The sequence below is a fragment of the Centrocercus urophasianus genome, unplaced genomic scaffold (genome assembly GCF_019232065.1).
Source record: "Centrocercus urophasianus isolate 14NV4802_14NV808 unplaced genomic scaffold, USGS_Curo_1.0 seq_46, whole genome shotgun sequence".
Classification (NCBI taxonomy): Eukaryota; Metazoa; Chordata; class Aves; order Galliformes; family Phasianidae; genus Centrocercus; species Centrocercus urophasianus.
In genome coordinates, this window is record NW_024885044.1 from 3,016,229 (window position 1) to 3,039,146 (window position 22,918).

At 43.1% G+C, this 22,918-nt stretch overlaps 3 protein-coding genes across 5 annotated transcripts; 1 reads left to right on the forward strand and 2 right to left on the reverse strand.

The window, feature by feature from the left end:
- On the reverse strand, positions 1-6,520 carry CTSZ (cathepsin Z). The gene is made up of 7 exons (XM_042834334.1): positions 6,459-6,520; positions 4,712-5,116; positions 4,137-4,300; positions 2,629-2,808; positions 1,900-2,050; positions 1,428-1,590; positions 1-903 (listed from the first exon to the last, which is right to left on the reverse strand). The coding sequence occupies exons 1-7, from the start codon at positions 6,518-6,520 to the stop codon at positions 790-792; spliced, it is 1,239 nt and encodes a 412-aa protein (XP_042690268.1). The 3' UTR covers positions 1-789.
- On the forward strand, positions 4,956-21,479 carry TUBB1 (tubulin beta 1 class VI). Of its 3 annotated transcripts, none has more exons than XM_042834411.1 (7): positions 4,956-5,003; positions 9,688-9,796; positions 9,974-10,084; positions 10,207-14,596; positions 17,530-17,644; positions 18,128-18,228; positions 19,311-21,479. In XM_042834411.1, the coding sequence occupies exons 3-4, from the start codon at positions 10,024-10,026 to the stop codon at positions 11,268-11,270; spliced, it is 1,125 nt and encodes a 374-aa protein (XP_042690345.1). In that variant the 5' UTR covers positions 4,956-5,003; positions 9,688-9,796; positions 9,974-10,023; the 3' UTR covers positions 11,271-14,596; positions 17,530-17,644; positions 18,128-18,228; positions 19,311-21,479. The 3 variants fall into 3 exon arrangements, with proteins under 3 accessions (XP_042690345.1, XP_042690344.1, XP_042690342.1); XM_042834410.1 differs by lacking the exon at positions 4,956-5,003 and adding an exon at positions 5,301-5,403; XM_042834408.1 differs by lacking the exon at positions 4,956-5,003 and adding an exon at positions 7,277-8,069.
- Positions 13,051-14,197, reverse strand: ATP5F1E (ATP synthase F1 subunit epsilon). The gene is made up of 3 exons (XM_042834413.1): positions 14,088-14,197; positions 13,869-14,004; positions 13,051-13,181 (listed from the first exon to the last, which is right to left on the reverse strand). The coding sequence occupies exons 1-2, from the start codon at positions 14,117-14,119 to the stop codon at positions 13,881-13,883; spliced, it is 156 nt and encodes a 51-aa protein (XP_042690347.1). The 5' UTR covers positions 14,120-14,197; the 3' UTR covers positions 13,051-13,181; positions 13,869-13,880.
- Positions 21,480-22,918: the final 1,439 nt, after the last annotated feature.

A 22,918-nucleotide genomic window follows, 5' to 3' on the forward strand; every position in this document is an offset into this window, starting at 1 on the left:
TAAGATAATGTTGTCAGTTTATTAAATACAATTAACAATGGCAGTTAGTGACACTTGCTATAGCACTGATTGCCACTTAGTAATTGACTCAGCTTTAGGGAAGAGAATTTTGCAGCCTTTCCTCATATTGGTGAGCAGGAGGAAAGCTCTGGCTTGTAGCAGTTTATACTTTGCCTTTCTAGAAGCAAAATATGAAAGCTAGTCATAAATTAAAGCAAGGAATTGGAACAAATGAAAGATTTAAATCCTGCTATCGCTTTGGTTGGACAAAAACAATAAGACTTACAGCAACATTTTTTTCACTAGTAGACTAAAGAGGATTTAGTTTTTGAGCCTATCGTGTCCAGAGTTAAAAGTTTGTTTTTAAATCTGCATAAAGTATTAAGCAAATAATATCATACAATTATTTGTTACTTTAGTATAAGCTCTAGATCCAAATACTGTGTGTACTTTTTCTGTCTTAGTACACTATGCAATTTGTCTTTATAAAAAAGTACATATATATACACACAAAGATTTGGAAGACAGTCTGATTAAAGTACTGTGCAACAAGGCAGACAACCGTTTTCATAGGTAAATTACTTCTTTAATTTTTAAATTCCAAATTATTTTCTGAAGGCAGCTTTTATTTGTTTTACTTTGAAGACTCGGTGTTGCATTATCTGGGCTAGTTTTGCACAACAGCATGATAGAGCTGCTCTGTGAAAGTTTTAGGCTTTTCTTTAAACAGAACAAGGTTGTGCTGGGAAGATTCCAAAGTTACTAAAAAAAAAGGTGTACAGCGTAGAGTCAAGGAAGGATAACATCTCCATATGCGCAGTCCTCTTCAACAGCAAGGTTGTACTCTGCTCCTCTTCCACCTTTATATGCACTTGTCACAATTCTGAGCCACCCTCTTTCACCCTGCAGAGAATTAATTTGCATCAGTATAAGCAGAGACGTTGTGACTTTGAAAACATAATTATGCTGTTGAATCTGTTCTGTTTTCTAAATGGGAGTGATCTAGAAGTGAATCTCGGAATTCAGTGCAGAAGCATTGCAGTAGGGTCACAGGACAATCCTGTTTGAAGGGGCAATTTGCCGTGGTGAATTTACATCCCCTTTAGATAAATATCCTACATCTGAGACTTGATTTTTGCCTACTACCAACCTATTTGCAGCTGCCTGTACAGAAGGCGTGTGTCCAACAAAGGGCAGCATTTGAGATCAAGTAGATGTTAGCTAAGTGACTTTAGCCAAGTATGTCAGTCCTCAGCTTAGGCAGTTCCCATTTTTAATTAACTGAAAATCTAGTTCAGAGAAAGTTTTATTTTCCCTAGCGGCAAACTCCCCTTGCAAGTAGAAAAACTACCTCTCTGCAAGTGGAGAAAACTCCACTGTTCCTCTAAAGTAATTCTGTAAGCATCTTTCTTCCCATGCTTCCTTACCCAGGGTTCACCCCATGAGTTACGAACAATCCAGTATTCTGTTCCATTTTCTACACCCCAGCCAGCCACAGATACAATGTGATTCACTGTGGGTGAGGGGTTGTACTCGGTATAGAGTCCTCCAGTGTAAGCATCCAGCTTCTCAGTAGCCATTATACCACAGCTGTAATGAAACAGAGCAAGCAGCTTTATACACAGGAATCAGGTTGGAGGCCTGGCTAAAAAGCAAAAAAAAAAAAAAACCCACAAAAAACACCACCCTTGTTTTTTTTTTGCATTTTGACTTCAGAGCTCAGTTTATCTACAAACAAGCTGAAGTGTGCATTAGTGCAGAGCTGCTAACATCTGCTGGAGCACAGAAATTCACTTCAGGCATTAGACTGAGTTCCAGATATTTCAATCCAAACATTACTAGTACATAAACGTTTTCCTTTTTTCTACCTTTTGGTTTTAATATGTATTATTTATTTACCTAATTGGTCCATTAGCATAGATTTCTGCCATCATTTTTTCCCTCCCGCTGACAGCACCATAGTCAGCAACTTTCCAGAGGGTGTAGTTCTTAATCACGTGGCATTCTCCAAAAGTGACACATGTTCCACACTGGTTAAACTTCTTGCATTCTGCAAAGTGAAAGAAATTATCACCACAAGAGAATGCTTTTCTTCAAGTGAATTAATGATACCATGCTATTTTTTTTTTCTTTTACACTTAATTTGAGGAAGATCCTATAAGGAATAATTACTGATACATATCTCTAATGAACTAATTGTTTTTCTGGAAATTATACTTGGAGCTTCTATCATCACTAGTTACTGTTCTTTTCGGAATAGGCACAAATGCTGGATGATGAAGCGTGCTTCTCTACAAAAACAAAAACCATTCCAGTAATACTAGAACAAACATTTCATTTCTTCTTTTTTTAGGTTGGGAGATACTCCTGAGTATTTTGGTACATTAGAGATTATGTATCGCAGACTTAAGAGATCAGATTTAGACAGTTTAGGTGGTTTAGCTTGTTTGGACACGATTCACGTTATGCTGTCTAGCTAGAGTGGAAGACACACAGAAACCTGTTCTGTTAGTCAGGCAGCAGGTACTACACTGAAAGGCAGGAACGAGTAAATGCAAAACCCAGGAAGCGATCAAGATCTTCTGCATTTGGACAGAAACCCCACCGCAAAGCAAACAGGCATCATACTTTGGTTCTTAGCTTGGTAGTTGTTACAGGTCTCGTCTGGAATCCCATGGTCATGGGCATACATCCAAACACCCGTGTGGTCTCCACCTTCACAGGATCCTGCATTAGCACAGTCAATCACATTCTGCACGGAGAGATAGGCAGAAGGCCATGCACCTTTCCTCTTTATGTTGATTCGATCTGCAATATAAAAAAATAAAAGTATAAGTAGCAGTAAGTAGTTGTTACTGGAGCGCTTGGGCTGTTAAACACTGCATCTAATGTTAAAACTGCCTCCTTCAGTGAACCTGTAACTACTTGTAAGCAACAGTTTTTGTGGTTGGAAAAGCCTCTATTGCAGAAAGGCACATAGCACGAGGCAGGCTGAGTGGCTGTGGGTTTTCATTACAAGCCTTTTCCATTAAAAGCTCAGCAAGAAGATGCAGATAATAAGGTCTGTTCAAACCCTTGAAGTGCCCTTGAGCTCTTAATTCAAATCAAAATACAAATCATGAAACCCGCTGCTAGTCATAAGCCCATGCAGCACAGCTGTCTGGCTCCAGGAACAGCAGTCACAAGCTTAAAGCAGTTAAAAAACTTTCAGAAGTATACCCACACTGCTGCAAAAACATCTCACCATCTGCTCTCAGATGGGTACTGCCATCCTGCTGCCTTATTTTTTCTGAAACAGCTGCTTACCTGACAGAAAGGCTTCCTAATCGATATTTACAAGGTGCTTCTCACAGGGCATTAACAATCTTAACTGACACAACCGTTCTTCTAACCCTATTAGACATGTGACATTCAGCTACACTTTCACAGAGCTTTGTCTGTATGCTGTGGTAGTCAGTTCATTTGAATTAACAGGGCCCTTCCCATAAGTGGAAACTTTCATTTCCTCATGTCTCAGCACAGCAGGGCCTTTTGCTGCCTTAGCAGGGGGTGCAGCAGGCTGAGCTACCAACAAAGGGATGGGGACACACTGACTGCTTTTGTATTTGCTTCTACCCTCACTGTCCCTCCGAGAAGAATAATAGAATTGGTTGGGTTGGAAGGGACTTTAAAGCCCCAACCCCTGCCATGGGGAGGCTGCTCTCACCAGATCAGCCTGGCCCTGGGAGCCTGCAGGGATGGGGCACCCACAGCTCTGGGCAGCACTGTCACAGCCTCGCCGCTCCGAGTGAAAATTCTTCCCCTAACATCTAACCTGAATCTCCCCTCTTCTAGTTTAAAACCATTCCCCTTGTCCTATTGCTGTCAGGCCACATAAAAAGTCAGTCTCCCTCCTGTTTATAAGCTTCCTTCAACAGAATGCTGAATTCCTGCTCTAGATAGCAGCTTGGCAGGCACTACAGATAGAATCCTTCTGCAAACAGCTTTTTAACCACCTCAGTACTCCCCCCTCACGTGATCTTTGGCTGCTCTTGTATCAGCTGTTTTCTGAGCTTAAACTGAACACCCTTTGCTCAGCAAAGAGCTACAGATCACCGAGGGCAAAAGGCTGGTGGTGAGAACACAGCTCTCAGTACCTGCCAGTGCACTGGTGCTGCCGTGGGCCCAGCAGGACCCGCAGTACTGAGGGATGTGCTGGTTGCGGGTGGTGCTGGCGTAGTTGACGCCATTGACGTTCCTCCAGTCCCAGCTCTGCGGGAGCTTGGCGATGTCCAGGTACTCGTGAGGCCGGGGGTAGGTTCTGTATGGAGACAAAGAAGAGCTCTGGTTGCCTGCATCTTCAGGCAAACGAGAGGAATTTTCATGGAAATTAAAGGAATTTAAAGACAAAAGGAAAAAATAATAAATCAAACAAAAAACCACAACACGGGAGTTTCCAGCATTTCGTAACGCCCGGCCCGGGGCGCGGGTCACGTGACGGCGGAGCGGTGCCGACCTTTTCCCTCAGCCCCGTGACAGCCGCAGATCGGGCAGCGGATCCCGGAGCCACGGGTTCGGGGCTGCCCGGAGCCGCTTCCCGACCGCGCCCGGACGATGTCCGCCTCGCCAAGCTGCCGGGCGCCACGGCTGCGGCAAGACGGCGGCAAGCGGACCGGGGCAGCTCGGACAACCCGCAACCGGGCGGCGGCCCGCGAGAGACGAGAGAACTCACCTCAGCCCCGGCGCCCTGCGCGGGGCCGGCTTGTAGCAGTGCTGCCCTTCCTTGACGTACAGACCGGCCCGGCAGGGGTAGAGGCAGCCGCAGAGCAGCAGCAGGAGGGCCGCGAGGCGCCGCGCCAGACCGGCCATGCCGAGCACCGCAGCACCTCCCTGCCCCGTGCGGCCGCAGCGCCGGCGTTGAAGAGCGGGGCGGAGACCCCAGCGATGGGCTGGGACCGGGCGGGGCGGCTCCGCTCGGCTCTGCGGGCGCGGCCCCGCGGGGAGCGCTTGGAGCGCTTGTGGAGGTGCGAGGGGGTTGTGAGCAGCGCGGCGGGTTGTGAGGCTGCGGCGCTGCGCCGAGCCGGGGCAAAGAGTTCCCTCCGGGCTGCCGGGGCAGGCCGCCAGACCACCCGCTCCGCTTTGTAAGCAGGTTTAGCAGCCCGCAGGCAGCTCCTCCCCGGCTCTCAGCGCGTTTTGTAAGAGGCGCGAGGACGGTGCCTTTAATGGTCAGAGAAACGGAGGCGCTGAGGAGGAAGGGAAAAAAGCCAACAGCGCGGCGAGAGCTGAGCGGGGCTGCGGCAGGACGGGCCGGGTCTCTGAAAGGCAGGTGTGTCTCAGACTGAGCGGTGGCTGCCTGCCCCTCGGCAGCGCAGAGCGGGTCTGAAAGAGCCATGGGAAGGACGGGCTGGCTGGGATAGGGATGAGGTGAGTTACAGCGCTGAGGATGTTGTTCGTGGCTCTTCATTTCAAATTTAAAATATATTCTCCGCTACTGTGGAAAAACTGGTTCCTTCTAAGCAAAACTACGTTAAAAAAAAACGTCCCTGAATGCCTCCCTGCATGTGTATATTTGTTGTTGATGTGTACTGGAATGGTGAAAAGTGAAAAAATAAGGAAAAAAAAAAATAAGAACAAATAAACAATCAAACAACCCAGTAACCACAAATGCAGGTTGCTTGTGGTCCTTCCTTACACCCATTACCAGACTTTGGTATCTCAGGCCCACTCTGATGGTGGTGGAAGCAGCGGTCAGGCTGATAACAGGAGCTGGGGGACAGGCTGGTAACAGCTGGGCTCTGTGCCAGGCTGCCCCTAATCTCTGCTGTGCCAAAAGTTGCTCAGAGGCAACCCTTCCCCAGTCTCCTCTCTCCCTTGTGACACATGCTGCTAATCTGCAGCAGCAAACGTCTGTCCCTTGGGAAGTGTACTTGAGAAGCTAACAGGCTCAAGGTTTCTCAGCAATGAAGCATGACAGAGCTGCAAACAAAACCTAGAGAGAAACGTGCTTTTCATACAGGTTTGGTACGAAGGGAGATGTGAGAACACATAGAAGCGCTCTTAGGGAGGGCCTGAAAAGAGGCACAAAAGCACTTCTACAAAGCACTGGGATTCCTTGTGCCACATGCAATAGTAATAAAGGCTGCATTAGGAATTGCTTCAGAGGAGGCATATGACTCCCAGGAGATATTTTTAGCAAGAGACAAAAACAATGTTTCGTGATTGTATATTGCATATTTCCTTCACTTCCCTTTTTTTCCTTTTTTTTTTTTTTTCTTTTTTTTTCTTCTTTTTTCTTCTTTTTTTCCCCCTGCTTGTGAAATGCCCTGAAATGCCCTCAGTGAGTGCTGCTGAAATTATGTTGCCAAACATTTTGGACAAAAAATTGGGGTCTTTGGCTTCTCCATAAATGTTAGTTATTGTAAATTAACACATTGGATATGTTAAGTAACATTTATTTGCTGTTAGTTGCTGTCTGACACCTTGTGTCCTTGCAGCCCCCAATCAGAACCCAGCAGAAGGGCTGTGGGGGGTCAGGCTCCATGTTGGGAAAAGGCTTCTGCACCAAAGGGTGGTGGGCACAGCCTTGACCTGTTGGAGTTCTTTACTTACAGATCCTTATTTACTTTACGTGTTACTTTATTATGGATTTTGCTTTTAATGACAGTTTATAGCTTGGCAGGGAGTGACGGAGCGTTTCCTAGCTCCTTTCTGTGATGCTGCTGCGTTGCTAAACTTTGTCTTGGAAGTAGTTATCTGCTCCTGCATTGGCTGGTGGGAAAGTGGAAGTCATCTGTGGTGGGGAAGTCTGGAATAAGCTGATTTTTCTCTTGTAACAAAATGAAAGCTCATAGATTCCTTATCATCAGTAACCCATAATGTGGTAAAAGTTACTTTCAAAAAGCCAAGTCCTTGCAGTGCCATCTTTTCATGCAAAATAACCAAAAGTGCTTTCCTAATTATAGTTCTTTCTCCTATCCTTAAAAATAACACTAGCAAAGCAGTGTCAGTCATCTGACGTAAACTAAGTACTCTGTTTCCAGAAGACAGTCCATCCTGGGCTTCTGTTGCTCAATGATATTGGCCCTGTTTATCAGCAGTCACGTTTCACTCAGGCTTGCATTATTTCTGAAGTGCAGTGAAGCATTTCACGCTATGGGCGTTATAGCTAATTGCACCAGAACTGGGATTTCACTCCAGCATTTTCCTGGAGAATTCCAATGCTACGCCTCAGATACAAGAAAATAAGAAAAATAATATAAGAAATATTGTCTTTCTTAGTGGTGGGAGAGAGGAGTGGGGACAGAGAAGCCGTCTGTGCAAGTTGGTCACTGGTTGACCCAGTTCTCAGATTGGCTGAAAATTAGGGATTCCTATTAAATGTTTGAGCAGCACACAGGGAATTGGGAGTGCACTGTTATGTTCAGGTCTTACAGAGTATTTTTTCTTGCTGGTGTCCCTCTTCCTCATGTAGTTGTACACTGCAAATGATGCTTAATAGTGAACTGCAAGTTTGCCAGGCAGCGTGCTAATGTTGTCATTATAGGGAATTAATGCTCAGAAGCTGTTATTGTTTTCATTATGGATGTTGCAGTGTGTGACTTTCATTACGAGTACAGTTTATGTGGTAGAGGCAGAGGTACTTAGTGCTGTTCATTTTTGCTTGTACTCTTCCTACATGAATATGTATTTCTACATATGATAAACATAAAATCATTAAGCACCAATGCAGTGCGCAGTCTTGAGTCACACTGCTGCACAAAGAACTGGAATTAAGTGTTGTGTCTATGTGACAATTGTCTCTTCCAAGCGGCGAGTAGATGCTTTGCCTCCTTGTGAAACATCTGATGAGCCACTTGTGAGGAGTCAGCTACTCCCCTTGCTGGCAGAGTGACAGTCCCAGCAGTATAAAAGGGCCCTGAGGGGCAGACTGTGCTGGGTGTAGCTGATACAGCAGCAGAACGAGGGCTTCTCCTAGGGACTGCAGCTGGAAAAGCTGTGCTAGGTTGCAGCTACCAACACTTAAGCTACACAAAATGCGTGAGATCGTGCACCTTCAGATTGGCCAGTGTGGAAACCAAATTGGAGCTAAGGTATGGTCTTTCAATATTACTTATTAGGAATAAGTGCTATCATTGCAACCGAGTCAAACATCGTTAACAGATGGGGATTTTGAAGGAGGGTCAATTGCTTTGTTGACTCGGGGATAGGATGAAGAAAATGTTAGCCATGAAAGTGAGTACATTGATGAGAACACAGTAAGATGGACCTGCTCTTCATGCAAAGGTTGAAACTCAAAGAGTGAAGCATCTGCAATGACTGTATTACAGTGTTTGTAAGTGCTCCAGAGTGTGCTTGGATTGTGTTCCCAGGGGCATTAATCCAGTCCACAAATTACCAGGACAAGTGAAGGAGCCAGTGACTTCAGGACTGCAAATTTGCCATGGCAGTACTTTAGTTCAGGTGCACAGCACCAACTGCCACATAATGATCATTGGTATGGGATTGTGTTATTCTGCAGAACACCCTGTGCTATCAGTGAACAATTAGGCTTTCCTAAGCTAAGGACTCCTGCCTACTAGCCTCCTATAAGAGACAGCTGTGTCATTTGGAGTCCATTTTTGAAGGTTAAACAGTGGTTTAGAGAGGTCAGTCACTGCTAACTTTATGTACCAGGAGGAAAAAAACCCCAAATGTTACTTTTTGCTGTGTGATGTCCTAAATGTTCTTTTTTGTTCACTAGTAGGAAGTAATACCAAAAAATAAAAGTAAAAACTAGTGACTGGGGGTGTCTTTGAAGAAGCATGGTAGTTGAAGTGCTGTTCCCTTGTGTTCTTCCTCCATTTCTTGCTCTCGCAAATGTCACCTTGGTTTCTTTTACTGACACGTGAAGCTGTGGATGGCCAGGAAATGTAATGCTAGACACAGTTTAAGTGCAACCATTCTGAAGGTTGAAAGGTGAATCATGTTTCTATTGTATTTGCCCTGGGAACCACTTAAGTCTAACAAGACCTATATAAAAGCACACATACATAAACATACCACACACATGTTGGCAGTGTTGTGTTTGTACAGTTAAAATGAGACTGGATGTTAAACCAAAAGATCTTTAAAGTTAGAATAGCTGGGTCATTATAGTAGCTGGGTGGGTCTACATTGCCACTATGGCAGCTCCAAGATAAGAGCCCCAGCACAGGACAGCCATATGAATGTCAAGATAAAACATACTTGCTGAGACAGCTTTGCCATGCCGCAGCCCCACTTGTCCATGACAGACACCCCTCCCTGCCCCAACACTGGGTTTTTTACGGTCATACCAAAGACTGGTGCTATTTAAACTATTTCTGTGTTGCTTAAACTTACAATAGTTTATCGCTAAGGACTGAATTGAGGTCTCCACCTTAAAAGTGCATAGGCAATAATCCAACCAGCATAAATGGGCTACTAAGCATTTTTCCTGAACTTATTAGGTGCAGGGGGATGATGAGGATCCCTGCTGTGATGGGTACTATTGCATTTCATTCATTTTTTGCACTCAGATTGTTCTTCCACCCTCTTCAGCCTAATTAACAAATGGCAAAGCCTTCCTTGCTTCAGGCACAGTTCCCTCCTTGTGTGCAGCCACCGGCACAAGATCAGCAGAGCTCATGCTGTACACATTGCACTGAAAAAATGAATTAATTATGACTTTGAACCTCTTTCTTTTTCCAGTTCTGGGAGGTGATAAGTGATGAACATGGAATTGATATTGCTGGAAACTACCGTGGGAATGCATCGCTGCAGCTTGAGCGAATTAACGTGTACTTCAATGAGGCTTATTGTAAGTGCACAGCACGCAGGGCATCAGTAATTTGCAGGGCCAACAGGAAGGTTAAAAGAATTAATAGAATTAAAGAAATCCCCTCCCCAAGACCTGTAGGTGGGTTGAATTTTTTTGAATAGATTATCAGTCTGTCTCTTATTTCTAACAGTAGTTGTTCATTTCCTTTTGTCCTAGCCCATAAGTATGTGCCCCGTTCTATCTTGGTGGACCTGGAGCCTGGTACAATGGACAGTGTACGATCTAGCAAAATTGGCCCACTATTTCGACCTGACAATTTTATTCATGGTATGTACAGCTTGCTGTTAGCAAACCAACCAAGGCTAATGGTCCAAACTTGCCTTTACCTCTCCTAAAAAAAACCCCTACTCTTGTTAATGTGGTTGTTCTTTCTGTAATTCTGCTTACAGGTAATTCAGGTGCTGGAAACAACTGGGCTAAGGGCCATTACACAGAAGGAGCTGAACTGATTGAAAATGTCATGGATGTGGTCAGGAACGAGTGTGAGAGCTGCGACTGCCTGCAGGGATTCCAGCTCATCCATTCTCTTGGGGGTGGTACGGGCTCAGGTATGGGCACGCTCCTCATCAACAAAATCAGAGAAGAGTATCCCGACAGAATTATGAACACTTTCAGCGTTGTTCCTTCACCCAAAGTATCTGACACAGTTGTAGAGCCCTATAATGCCATCCTCTCCATCCATCAACTAATAGAGAATACAGATGAAACCTTTTGCATCGACAACGAAGCACTATACGATATATGTTTTAGAACTTTAAAGCTCACCAATCCCACCTACGGTGACCTCAATCACTTGGTGTCCCTAACAATGAGCGGTGTTACAACCTCACTCCGTTTTCCTGGTCAGCTGAATGCAGATCTGAGGAAGCTGGCTGTTAACATGGTGCCCTTTCCTCGCCTGCATTTCTTTATGCCAGGCTTTGCTCCTCTAACAGCACGAGGTAGCCAGCAGTACAGAGCCCTCTCAGTGCCAGAGCTTACTCAACAGATGTTTGATGCACGCAACATGATGGCAGCCTGCGACCCCCGTCGTGGGCGCTATTTGACTGTGGCATGCATCTTCAGGGGCCGAATGTCTACCAGAGAAGTGGATGAACAGTTACTGTCTGTCCAGACCAAGAACAGCTCCCACTTTGTGGAGTGGATCCCTAATAATGTCAAAGTGGCTGTGTGTGACATACCACCGCGAGGACTGAAGATGGCAGCTACCTTTATTGGCAATAACACGGCCATTCAGGAGCTCTTCATCAGGGTTTCTGAGCAGTTTTCAGCTATGTTCAGAAGAAAAGCATTTCTCCATTGGTACACTGGAGAAGGCATGGATGAGATGGAGTTTTCTGAAGCAGAGGGAAACACCAATGACCTTGTTTCTGAGTACCAGCAGTACCAAGATGCCACTGCAGATGTTGAGGAATACGAAGAAGTGGAAGCTAGCCCAGAAAAGGAAACATAAAAACAGTGGCAGTATAAAACATTCTCCAAGTAAGCCTGTTGTCATTCACTAAAGGAAAAGCACCAGCCACAAGCCACGTAACAAAAATAACACCTTCCTTAAGATTATTTTCCTCTCCAAAGTTACAATACGGTGCTTTTGAAATTAACAGCAGGTATGCTCTATTTTCCTGTCTACACTAAATCACTCCCAGAAATGATCCACTATGAAGACAGGTTCCCTCCTAACAGTCTTGTAAATGTATTCCCTTCTGGAATATTATTGCTAGATATACAATATACAGCCTGTGTGTGTGTATTAGGATCACAAGCAATTTCAAAAGATGTTATAAACTTGTCAGATTTACTTATTTTCAGGTAACCACAGTCCATGTTCTGCTTGTGAACTTGCTGCTGTGTTGGGAACACACACGTGTAGGGCCTATAAAGGCAGCATGCCATCATGCACTCTAGAGATGGATCTAGAGCTGCAGACAATTTCAGTTCCTTTAGCAGCAGAATGAAGGGGAAAAACAAATGACTAAATATTCACTTTTTTTAAATTTTGTTAAGAGGATATATTTTAATAGTTCTGTCACATTGCTGGTTTGCATTACTGCAGAGCTTGTACTCATTTTGTGGCTTATTTCAATTTCAAACTATAGCTTCAGTTACACTAGCATACCAAGTTGTAAACAGTTTAACAGTTTTGGTGTGGTGTTTTGTTTTTTGTTTCCCTCCTATGTAGTAACTATTGTAAATTTTCTTCCTATCACTCAGTACAGCAACAGATGGAATGGTTTGCAGCTAAATAAGAGAAGTAAGTTCAATGTCAATCACTAAATAAGAAAAATAGCTTGAAGAAGAAAAATATGCCTTTCACAGCCATCTACTTAACACTGCATTTATAACATTCCTTGAAATAAAATTATACAGCATTCTGTAAAATACTTTAACACTTGAAAAATTTAGTAGGCAAAAATCATGGTTTATAATGACTAACATGCACTTAAAAATTCTTACTTGAAAAAAAACCAAAAACACCTTGTTTTACTGTTCTCTCAGAAGAGATTTTGTTGTACTCTGAAGAAAGCCATGCCTCATGTTTCAGTCTTTTGTATTATAGTGAGCAGTAGAAGCATCTCAGTAAACACAAATCTGAAGCCAGTCATGGAAGTACGTCATATTCCTTCCTATGCACAGGGACAATGTTATACTTGCTGTTGAGATACACAGCAGCAGAAACATCTCCATCTTCACTGGGTTAGGGGAAATGACTGTGTTCCCCTCCATTCCTGCTGCTTCCTGGTGAATCCATGCCTGCTCCCTCGCAGGGAAAGTGACCAAGTGCTAACAGGGACAGTAATACAGTCCAGAGCCTTCTGCACTTCCCACCCCATACAGGGAGCCACCTCCAAATCCTGATTCATTGATCGTGGTTCAGTCTTGGAGATGGATCACATGCAGTACCTCCATGGAGAAGTATTCTACTTTGTTCTGCCTTTAAGTGGCATCAAAATGTCTCTGGCTGAAAAAGCTTATTCTGAGCACAAAAGTATTCATTCATTACGGAAATGAAGTAGGCAAAAAAATGTTAAACAGCACTTACATCTCTCTCTTATTAATAGACCTGAAATATCAGCATGAAAGCCACAAAGAGATCTGCCTTGACAATAAACATCTGTTGCTAACAAATGGTAGAGTGTGATAAAAAGTCATCCATTCTAACACACACGAAAGATAAGTGTCTCTGCAAAAGGGAGTAGTTTGTTTCCAAAGGAACAACAGTTGCCACACATTCATTTGTTTATTCAGCACTGAAATTTATTAGCTGATTTATGTACATGGGCAAATTTTACAGTTAACGTGTTGATGTTATACTGCAGTCTTGCCTACAGCTTGCAGTTTGCTGTTCATGTTCACAGAGCAGTTCCTAGAAGAGATTTAAAATACAAATTACTCGATTCAAGAGAACACACACAGGTAGACTACAAGCAGTGCAATGCTTATTCTCAGATCCAGAATAGATTTGTGCAACATTTATGTTATCACCACTTATTTTTTCTGGATGTGTAACGCAATCAATCACTCCTGATCATACTTACAACAACTTTTTCAAAACCAAGCCTTATGAGCTGCAGGCCTTGGTACAGAGATGTATTTTATGACAGTCTTGTCAGTTACAAGCATCTTACAGAAAGACATTTCATCAACAATACTCTCTGCTAGCATAACTGCAGTAATGTTAAGGTACAAACACTGACTTTATGAGGACAGGCTGTTGTCCTATCAGTGTAACAGTCCCCAACACAAAACTGCCCTTGCAAATTACCTGTTATGTAGTGCTTCAGGCAGAGCCCAGAAGAGACCTGAGCTGCTGGCTGCACGTGCAGTGTCACACACAGAGATACAAGCAGCAGGTCTCTTCCACAGCTATCAAGCAGCCTTTGCACAGATAACTTCGAACAAAACCCAAACCTTTAAACGCAGAGCCTGAGGGGCGCACAGCCCCGCGCTCAGAGCGCAGCGATCCCCGCACTGCCACAGAGCAGCCCCAGCCCCGCTCACGGAGCTCCGTGCCGCTCCTCCAACCGCGGCACGAGACACGCCGCGCTCACACCTATTGGCCCTGCTATTCCTTCTTGGCCTTCACAGTCTTCACGGTCGCCGTCGCCGCCCTCTCCGCCTCAGCTTTGTACTGAGGCTTCATCGCCGCTCTGACAACCTGAGCGCAGATCTGGGAATACCGGATGTAGCTGAAAACAGAAGGAGAAAGGAGAGGAGAATCAAGTTGGGAACCTAAAGGCACCGGCCCGCCCTCAGCCACCGCCGGCGCTACCTGAGCCCGGCCTGCCGCCAGTACGACACCATGGCTGCGGATGAACGGACGCTCCGCTGCCCACAAGGTCAGCGCCCACCGGAAGAGGAAAGACCGCCCCGCTGCTTCCTAGGCGATCAGCAACCAAGAGTGACCTTTCTTCCAATCAGAATTCGACTTACCTTAGGAAAGCTGACCAATGGTAACCGGTCGGTTACACTGGTCCCAGTTACCGCTCTCTGGTAGCGACCAATCAGCAGGCTGAACGGGGCGCGCGACTTCCGCCTTTCTTCTCGAGGTGTCTCGCGAGAGGGAATCGACTCTCCGCGGCGGTTGCGCTGGGCACTCAGCGTGGCTCCGGCCCGCGGTTCTCTGCGTGTTTGACCCGGGGCAGGGTGTGAGTCGGGGTGGCCTCGGCTTCAGCTCCGGATTCGGCCGGTTGGGCCCTGCTTCAGGGATCCAGAAAAGGTCTGCGCGTGGCCTGCAGTGGTTCAGAGCCGGTAACGTGCGGCATTACACGTGGCCGTAAAGTACGTATGTTGGTGACGTGTTAACTCTTCGCTAAGAAGCTCTCGTGTAATCCAAGAATTCAGGCAAGGGTTAAAGGCGTTTTGGGTTTTCTTTTCCCCCAGGCTCTGTCAGTTGTCTTTCCTTCTTTTTGCCATCACTTCCCAGCATTTTCAATTTAAGAGTGTGAGGATGAAAGCGATCTGTAAACCTGTGCAGCCACTGATTGCTGCAATGCAGGCTGCCTTTGTTTGGAGTTTAAGCTGTGCCTGTCCTGAACGGTGCCCTTGGTGTGGGATTCGTTTGGCTGTAAGGTGCATTTATTTCACGCACCTGAAGTGCTATGAAATGCTTTCTCCAAACAGATTAACCACAGAAAATACAGCAAACTCGAGGCTATGATCCACTTTTCAGTAAATGATGGGAAAACAGACAATTCCCATATATAATATGCAAATGTTGAAGTAATTAGGGCTAAGGAGATCTTGGATTGTTTGTTTTATTAAATCATCGTATTTAAGTATTCATACCTCTTCCCTGTGTCTTCTTTCCAAAACCAAACCAGCCTGTGGGACGCCCTGAGGAGCCATGCAGGTCCTGGGCTGACTTGGTTCCTCTTTGCTCACCTTTGGGACCACGGAGTGCTGTCATGTCACTGTGCAGTGATGATTTAACTGATGATAGCAAAGCTTTAAAGCATAGAATAATGTTCTTTATTAGAGATCGCAGCTCAGAGCTGCTGTAATTAACAATCCGCACAGTAGTGATGACAGGATAGATTTACAGGGGAAAAAAAACAAAACAAAACAGTTTTTCACCAGGTACATTGTCATTTGTCTCCAGAATATCATAAGCCAGTACGAGAAGATGATTACCTTATTAGTGTAACTAATAGGCACAGCAACCAGGAAGGGAGAGTAGGAAGGCAGAGCTTCCTGTCCTTATTTGCCAGTTGATGTCTCTGCTGAGATCACACTGCAGTTACACTGACATTCTGAAAGCAGGTTTTCCTTCTGTCTGGACCAACAGTTTAAGCCTTGTGAGCTGCCCAGGTCATAAACGTGGCTCAGCAGAACAGAAGTTCTTGTAGCTGAAATGGACACCTGAGTTCCTGCTGTGTGTCCCTATGTTCTCTCTCCCCACCTGGCTGTCTCTCACCTGTTCCTCTTTTTAATCAGCTGTTTTTTCCCCCCACCACATCTTCCCTTTCTGTATCTTCATGAGAAATGCCTCTGCAGTTCTGTGCAGTGCACTCCGATTTCAGTCTGTTTTGGAGATGCATGATGTGGGTGCAATTATTTACACACTTAGCTCTATTTACTATTTGTAGGTTTTGAAAGACAAACTGTCAGCATGAATTAAAAGTTAAATCTGTGGGAGAGGTACCATGCTGAGACAGAATGGAAATTACCTTAATGACTGAAATTGAACTCTACAAAAATTGCAGAGTATATATTGATATTTATAAACCTGTAAACAAGGCACCATTGTAGAGTTGTACAAACTGTTTTCAAGCCCTGTTCAAGTTTTGTTTAAATGCTAGAATGTATTTGTAAAGCCTGAATCTCCCTTCAGATAAAATCTTTTAGAGGCGTAGGAAACATAAGTTAAAAAGGAGCACACAAAGGAGGGAGGCTTGTAAGGGTACAGTGAGTTTACAGAGAGAAGAAAGGATATATTAAAAGAGTTAAATACAGAGATCAAGAGAAGCTGAAGAGGTGCGATTAGCAACATCTAGAAACGTGAGAGTGGATACATCAGTGGGAACTGAAGTTGTGAGGTTAGAAACGTCCAAAGGAATTGAGGAAGTGAGGGAAGAAGAATCCTGAAAGCAGACGCTGGAGACATCCGTGAAGGGTGCAGAGATGAGGTTAGAAACATCCTCAGCAGTCGATGAGGGTAACTCAGAGGAGCCCTGAAACATGAAGTAGTTAAAATCAGTGAGATCCAGTGATTCTGAAGAGGTTGAGGTTTGCTCTGAGATGCATGTTGGGGTCGAAGGGATTTCGCAGGAATCATCTAAGGAAGCTGAATGACTGGAGGCATCTAGGGAGGGTGAAGAAGTGAGACTGGAGAGGTCTAAAGAGGATGAAGAAGTTGGACTCGAGAAGTCTGGAGAAGGTATTGAGGTGAGACTTGAGAGATCTAAAGAGAGCGAGGAACTGTCGCCAGAGAGATTCAGGGAGCCTGAGGAGGTGAGACTTGATAAGTCCAGTGAAATGGAGGACGTGAAACTGGAGTGCTCCCAGGAATCTGAGGAGGTGATACTGGAGAGCTCTAAGGAGACTGAAGAGGATGTACTGGAGAAGTCTGAAGAGGTTGAAGATGTGAGACTGGAAAGGTCCAGAGAAGATGAAGAAGTGAGACTGGAAAATTCCACAGAGGATGAAGAGCTCAGACTGGAGAGATCCAAAGAATCTGAAAAGGGGATTTTTTTTAGGAGTTCCAAGGAGGCTGAAGTCTTTACACTGGAGGGGTCCAGGGAGGCCAAGAAGTGAGACCAGGAAGGTCCAGGTGAGAGACGAAACTGAAATGCCAAGTAAATTCACAACATGACCAATTTTAAATTGGAAATATTTTTAACTAAAGATCTCTACTAACATCAGAACAACTTTAAAAGACACAATGAAACTCAAACGGTATCAGTTTTGAAAATAACACACAATTCTAGTCCTTACCTCTCTTGATGTTGCTGATTTTGTGCAGGAAAGTTGAGTAGTAAGAGCTCGTAGAATTATTTAGAATACTGCTCCTTCATGGGGGAGCAGTGCAGAAGTACACATCCAGAAGAGTATCTACAGTAGAAGGCATTTTTGTGTCTTGGCATGGCTCTCCCTGTTCAGTGAGATTTTAACATCTGTGACAGCCTGACAAAGAGTACCCTCTGAAGGTCTGCAATAAAACAGTGGCAATGCAATGTAATGGAAATGAAAATGTTTTTGTTTCTCTTTTCCAGATAGCAGAGGATATCCAGACACCGGGCTGCTTACTGCTGATGCACAGAGATGAAAATAAAAAGTGCACAGATGTACATGGTGGCTTCGAGTCAAACCCAGCCTCTCACTGTAAAGGTGTGACTGAATCCTTCCTTCTGATTCATAATGTCTAACTCAAAACTGTGGATCTTCCTGATGATGCTAACAAAGTAGCAAAGGAAGTAACTAATTTTTCTCCACAGCAAGTACAGGATTTATTTTTGAAAGCCAGCAGTATGCTAAGCTGATGCTGTGGTAAAGAAATACGCAGTCGTATCAGTTCTGCTTGGTTTTAGATAATATGAGGTCTTATTTTATTATTTTAATTTTGTACCTCTGGGCATAAAACTTGAACTGTAACGACAGTAATTTTTAGGTTGTGGTAAGCTTGAATTGATGAATAACATTACAGAGATAGAATGGAGGCATTAATTAAAAAGGAAATGGAACAGCTGATATTTTAGTTCAAAAAGGTACACCTAATTATAGTACGAGTGGATCAAGAGGCTGATCTGCAGCTGCTGCCTTCTCATCTCAAGACTGTTGTAAAACAGTAGTTGAACCCTGTTGTTTTTCCAGTCGTAGGCAGAAGATGGCACAGAGTTCTTCAGAAAGTTATCCCAGGAGTATTTTATGGACCAAGGAAGTGGATATAGCAACAGGAGACTGCCTTTTCTCAGGTGAATACATCCAGGCTTTGCTGTGATTACACAACTGCTGCATGTATAACGGATTTAGCATAATCACCAGCACTCCCACTGAGGTCACCTTTTAGTGGCAGGTGTCTGCTGAACACAGACTGAAGGTGACAGGAATAATGTTTAACTGTGTAAATATTAAAAGTGGGGGTTTAACACAAGACAAAAATTAACAGAGTTAAAAAAAAAAAGCTGATATGTGCCAATGATGAGATCTGAAATAGTTCATGAATGCACCTGAATGTGTATTCATAGTGTATCTGTAACTTTAGAGCTCATGCAGTGTGGTTGTAATTTTGTCAGTATCTGTAGATGAGAAGGCAGAGCACACAAATCTTTCTTGATGCATCTTTGCGTGCTGTCCTCTACTCACAGTAAGAAAATAAAACTAAGTAGTTCCTTAAAAAAGCCCTTGTTGTTTAACAACTGCATTGCTTGGTGACTGACTTTATCTCTAATCTTATAAAGTTTCTCAAGTACATTGTACAGGAAAGAAAAATAATTGCACAGAAGGAAAATTACAGTAGAAAGAAAAGCCAGTATCAATGACTTCCAACAGATTATAAGAGCCATTACCCCTTCACTGCATTCTTTATGCCTTAACTCCATAAGGTTATTGCCTATTTTTCTATGAAGTAACACTGTCAAGAAACATGGAATTACAGTTACTATTGTATAAAATATACAGATCAGTAGTCATACTTCCTACCTTTGATAGCTGTGGATTTATCTCCTTTCTCTGCTTGTGTAAGCCGTATTGGGCTGTGCTGCTAATGCTCTGCTGTTCTCTCTGCTGATGACCCTAATCTGCTCCACAGCTACTGGAAATCATGGCATGCTGATGACAATAAAGGTCATCTCCTATTAAATCTCCTCTTTGTCTAAGCACAGCACTAAGCACAGAGCACAGCAGAAAACATGCTCCAAAATCAGCTCTAATCTTAAAATAAAGTTGCACTTCTGTGTTGTTTTCTATTACATTTTGAAGGTTATTTGATGAAGCAGATGAGGAAACTTATTTTTAACTTCTGGACATCTGGATTCAAGTTGAAAATATTTTGCAGGGTCTGCCAAGTCTTAGCTGCCCATCTGGGAATAAATAGTCTCTGGAGGAGCCCAGGATCCGCAGAGAAGAATTCAGGTACATTCAAGGTCTAAGAATGTTGTGCATGATTTTGTACATGTTTTGATGTGCTTGCTAGCTTTTTCTTGAATGTTATGATAAAATAGCATAATAACCTAAAACTTTCTGTCTACAGTCTGTTACAGTGTTGAATCAAACTTTAGAAAGCATGGAGGTGGCAGCCAGGGCTGGGGCGCTTTTTCAGAAGTTTTAAGTCTTACAGGTGCTTCTGTTTCTTTGAAAGGTTAGGCTGACTTAGGATCCTGCTGTAGGGAACCTGGACTCTATGATCTCTGGAGGTCCCTTCCAGCCCCTATGATTCTGTGATCCTAGTTAAATAAGCACCATTATTGCACTTCACTTTACAGACTAGGAAATAACATCATCTGTGCAATACCACCCTACTCCATTCCTCCCCCCCCCCTTTCCTCCCCCTGCCCAGAAGAAATAAGGGGAAATCGTGTAGCTTGCTGAATGTCTCTCAAAACTGAGAGAAAACTTGAGAGAGAAAATAAAATAGGCGGAATATCAGGCTAAGAAAATTAAATGCTTTTACTACTTCAGCTAGATAATTCAAAATACAAGGTGACTATACAGCATGACTGAGTCCCAAGTGCAGGTTCTGGCACACAGTTTTTATAGCAGCAATGCTGAGTCAACAAAAACTTTCAGTGCAGATGGGTGCATGGAAGCTGGGCAACTACACAGCACAGAGAGGTTACAAACCCAACAGATCTTCTTAAAACACCTTGCAAGTAATATGAAACAAGTTGTTACTTTAGCTGTCTCCAGCATGTGTGAATGAAGAAGTGAATAACAAGTTAGGTACAATTTACAGTAAAAATCCTTAGGACCAGAAAAGTGCAATTTCCTGTACTAAGTTAACACCAAAATTCCACTACTAGTATCACCAATTCTTATATCATATGTGAGCAAAAATCTTTTACACATTGTTTTTTCAAAACATTTAAAACAATGAATAGCAACAATAGCTAATGATTTCTAACTTAGTTAAAAATTCAAGTGAACAGTGTAATAAGTCATCTTATCATCTTCTCCAGGCCATGAGCTTTGGATCTAAAGCTTACTCACTTCTGTTTCTTAGAAAAGTTATTCAGTTGAGCTTGAAGTTTGTCCACTTTAATAGCATCTGCAGGTGAGGTGAAGAATGAATCCACTTAGGTGAGCTGAAAGAAGTAATGATCCAGACCCACTGCTGATTTGTTCTCATCATATTCCTCTATCCCTCTCCCACCCCCTTTCTTTCTTTCTAGCCCTTAAATTTTGTCCCTCCAATTGTAATTCCATTTTCTTTCCCACCTGCCTCATTAGTTCTGACCAGCAGAATGCACAGCTGCTCTGCACAAGCAAACATCACATTCACTGCAGCATCAAAGCATTCAGCCACAGCACCCTGCATTCATCTGAGCATTGCCAGCCATGACACAGCTATGCAGGCAGCTAGCAAAGAAACCATCTGATAGCAGTGCTCACACTTCCTTCTCTGATGGAACACACGGTGTGTAGTTGCTGCACAGCCCACCACACCAAATCAAACAAAGCTTCTTTAGGTGAAGTCTCCTCTTATGACCATTGTGAGTAAACAACCAGACTGTTCCATGACTGTACAGACTCAAGCAACCTTCTGCTCTTAACAGTATGAGGTTCCATGTAGAGAGACATACTCCTTGACAGCTGAAGTGTACAGATCTAAGTCTAAGTACAGCAAAAACCTTCCCCTGTGATCTAAAAACTGAAATTTGGTCACTAATTAATGTGTGAGATTGATGGGAAAAAAAGTGGTTAGTTATAAAAGAGCAAGAAAGACCACAGCAGCTGCAAACAGGTTTGATTTATTGCCACTTACAAATGTATACTATAAGATACACATCTGAATAAAATAAGCTATTAACCCTGGACTATTCCTTCAGCTCCATGCCCCACCCAGATTAATACTCTAGCAATTAAAAGAAATGAATAGAACACAGTTTGAGGAACTAGGCAGAACGCAGCTAACATTTTATTTAAAATAAAAAACCAAGCACATACAGAAAGCAATATCCCTTGGAATAATGAGTGCAGGCATATAAATAAAATAGCACAAAATAAATCACGATCTTCCAAGAAGTTGTTGAATGCTTGCAAAAATTAAGTAGTCTGAAGTTCTTTTTCAGTGCAAGGACAAACTGAATTCGTACTGTGTAGGCCCTTAGTGCACAAAAACTAGGAAAAGATAAAACTGACTTTAAAATGGCAAGTGATGCTGAAGGCTGAACAAATATTTGAAGTCACTTTTAAGCACTGCATTTTTTAATCAGAAGTTACAGTACAGTTTTGCAGAAGTTTCAAACACACTTAAGTTGAAATGCTATTTCAGCTGCAATAATCTTCTGTAAAAGCACAAGAAACCACAATTATTTCAGTTTATAAAGGTATTTTCAAATCATTTGTTTTAGAAAAATATTTAGAATAGTTAAACTTTTAAAAGGTGTATACATACATACCTCTTTTTTTCCCCCCAAACTCATTATTTTCCACCCCCCTCTAAGTTTCCCACTTAAAATAAGCTGTTTACATAGCAGATACTATTCAATGGGCAGTTGCACATAACAGAAATGGCATGCAACATGAAATATGCTGGAACAGGTGACATTACAGTTCTTAAAGGTTAAGAGAGTACTGAGATTACTTGTAAGCTTAGAATCAAAATTGCAGGAAATGTCTCTGGCACCAGAATGAAGGACCCAGCTGACTTGGGGCTGTGTTTTCCCATTATTTTTTCACACCAAAGGAGTCAGATGGGACAGGCAGCCTCTACTGAAGTCAATAGGACCACCAGCAAACTGTGTATTATTTAAGTACAAATGTCAGGGTCTGAGCTTGAAATTCCCACAGCTAATCACTGAAGTCAGTACCGAGAATCTGTAATAAGTACCAGGAAAGAAAAGTGTAGAAAACTTGAGGTTTTCCCTTAAAGAGCCTTATTTTATGAGCAAATAAGCCTAAAATGTAAAGGACCTTCTGGAACTCAGAACACAGCGTTTAAAGGACAAGAAATCGTTGCCCTTTGTTGTGTAACAAGTTACTTCCAGAGCACAGTCAAGTTAATGAGTATATTGTTAGTGTTCTTAATACTACTTCCTTTCATGCTCAGGTATCTCGACCCAGCTTCAACACTTTTTAGTCCTTTACACCATACTTTGAAATTCTGGAGTGAACAGCTGCTATTCTCAGAAGCGCCATCAGCTTATGAAATTGTTAAGGCTCAGTGCATATTGTACCCCTTTGTTTGGTGGGCTCCTAGAAATGGAGTTATTCTGTAAGTTTAAGATAAAACTTTTATCTCAGATTTCTGCGTTTCCAGCCCAGCAGTGTCAAACTTAGGAACAGAATTTAGGTGTTAGCAGATAAGAGACACTTCTGAATGTTTTACCTATACTGACCGAAAAATTATAATAGAGTACCAGGTTAGCTCAACTAGTTAAACTAGTTAAAAAGCATATAAAAATATTTTCTACATTCTTTTGTTTTTCAAGCTTCAAGTAATAA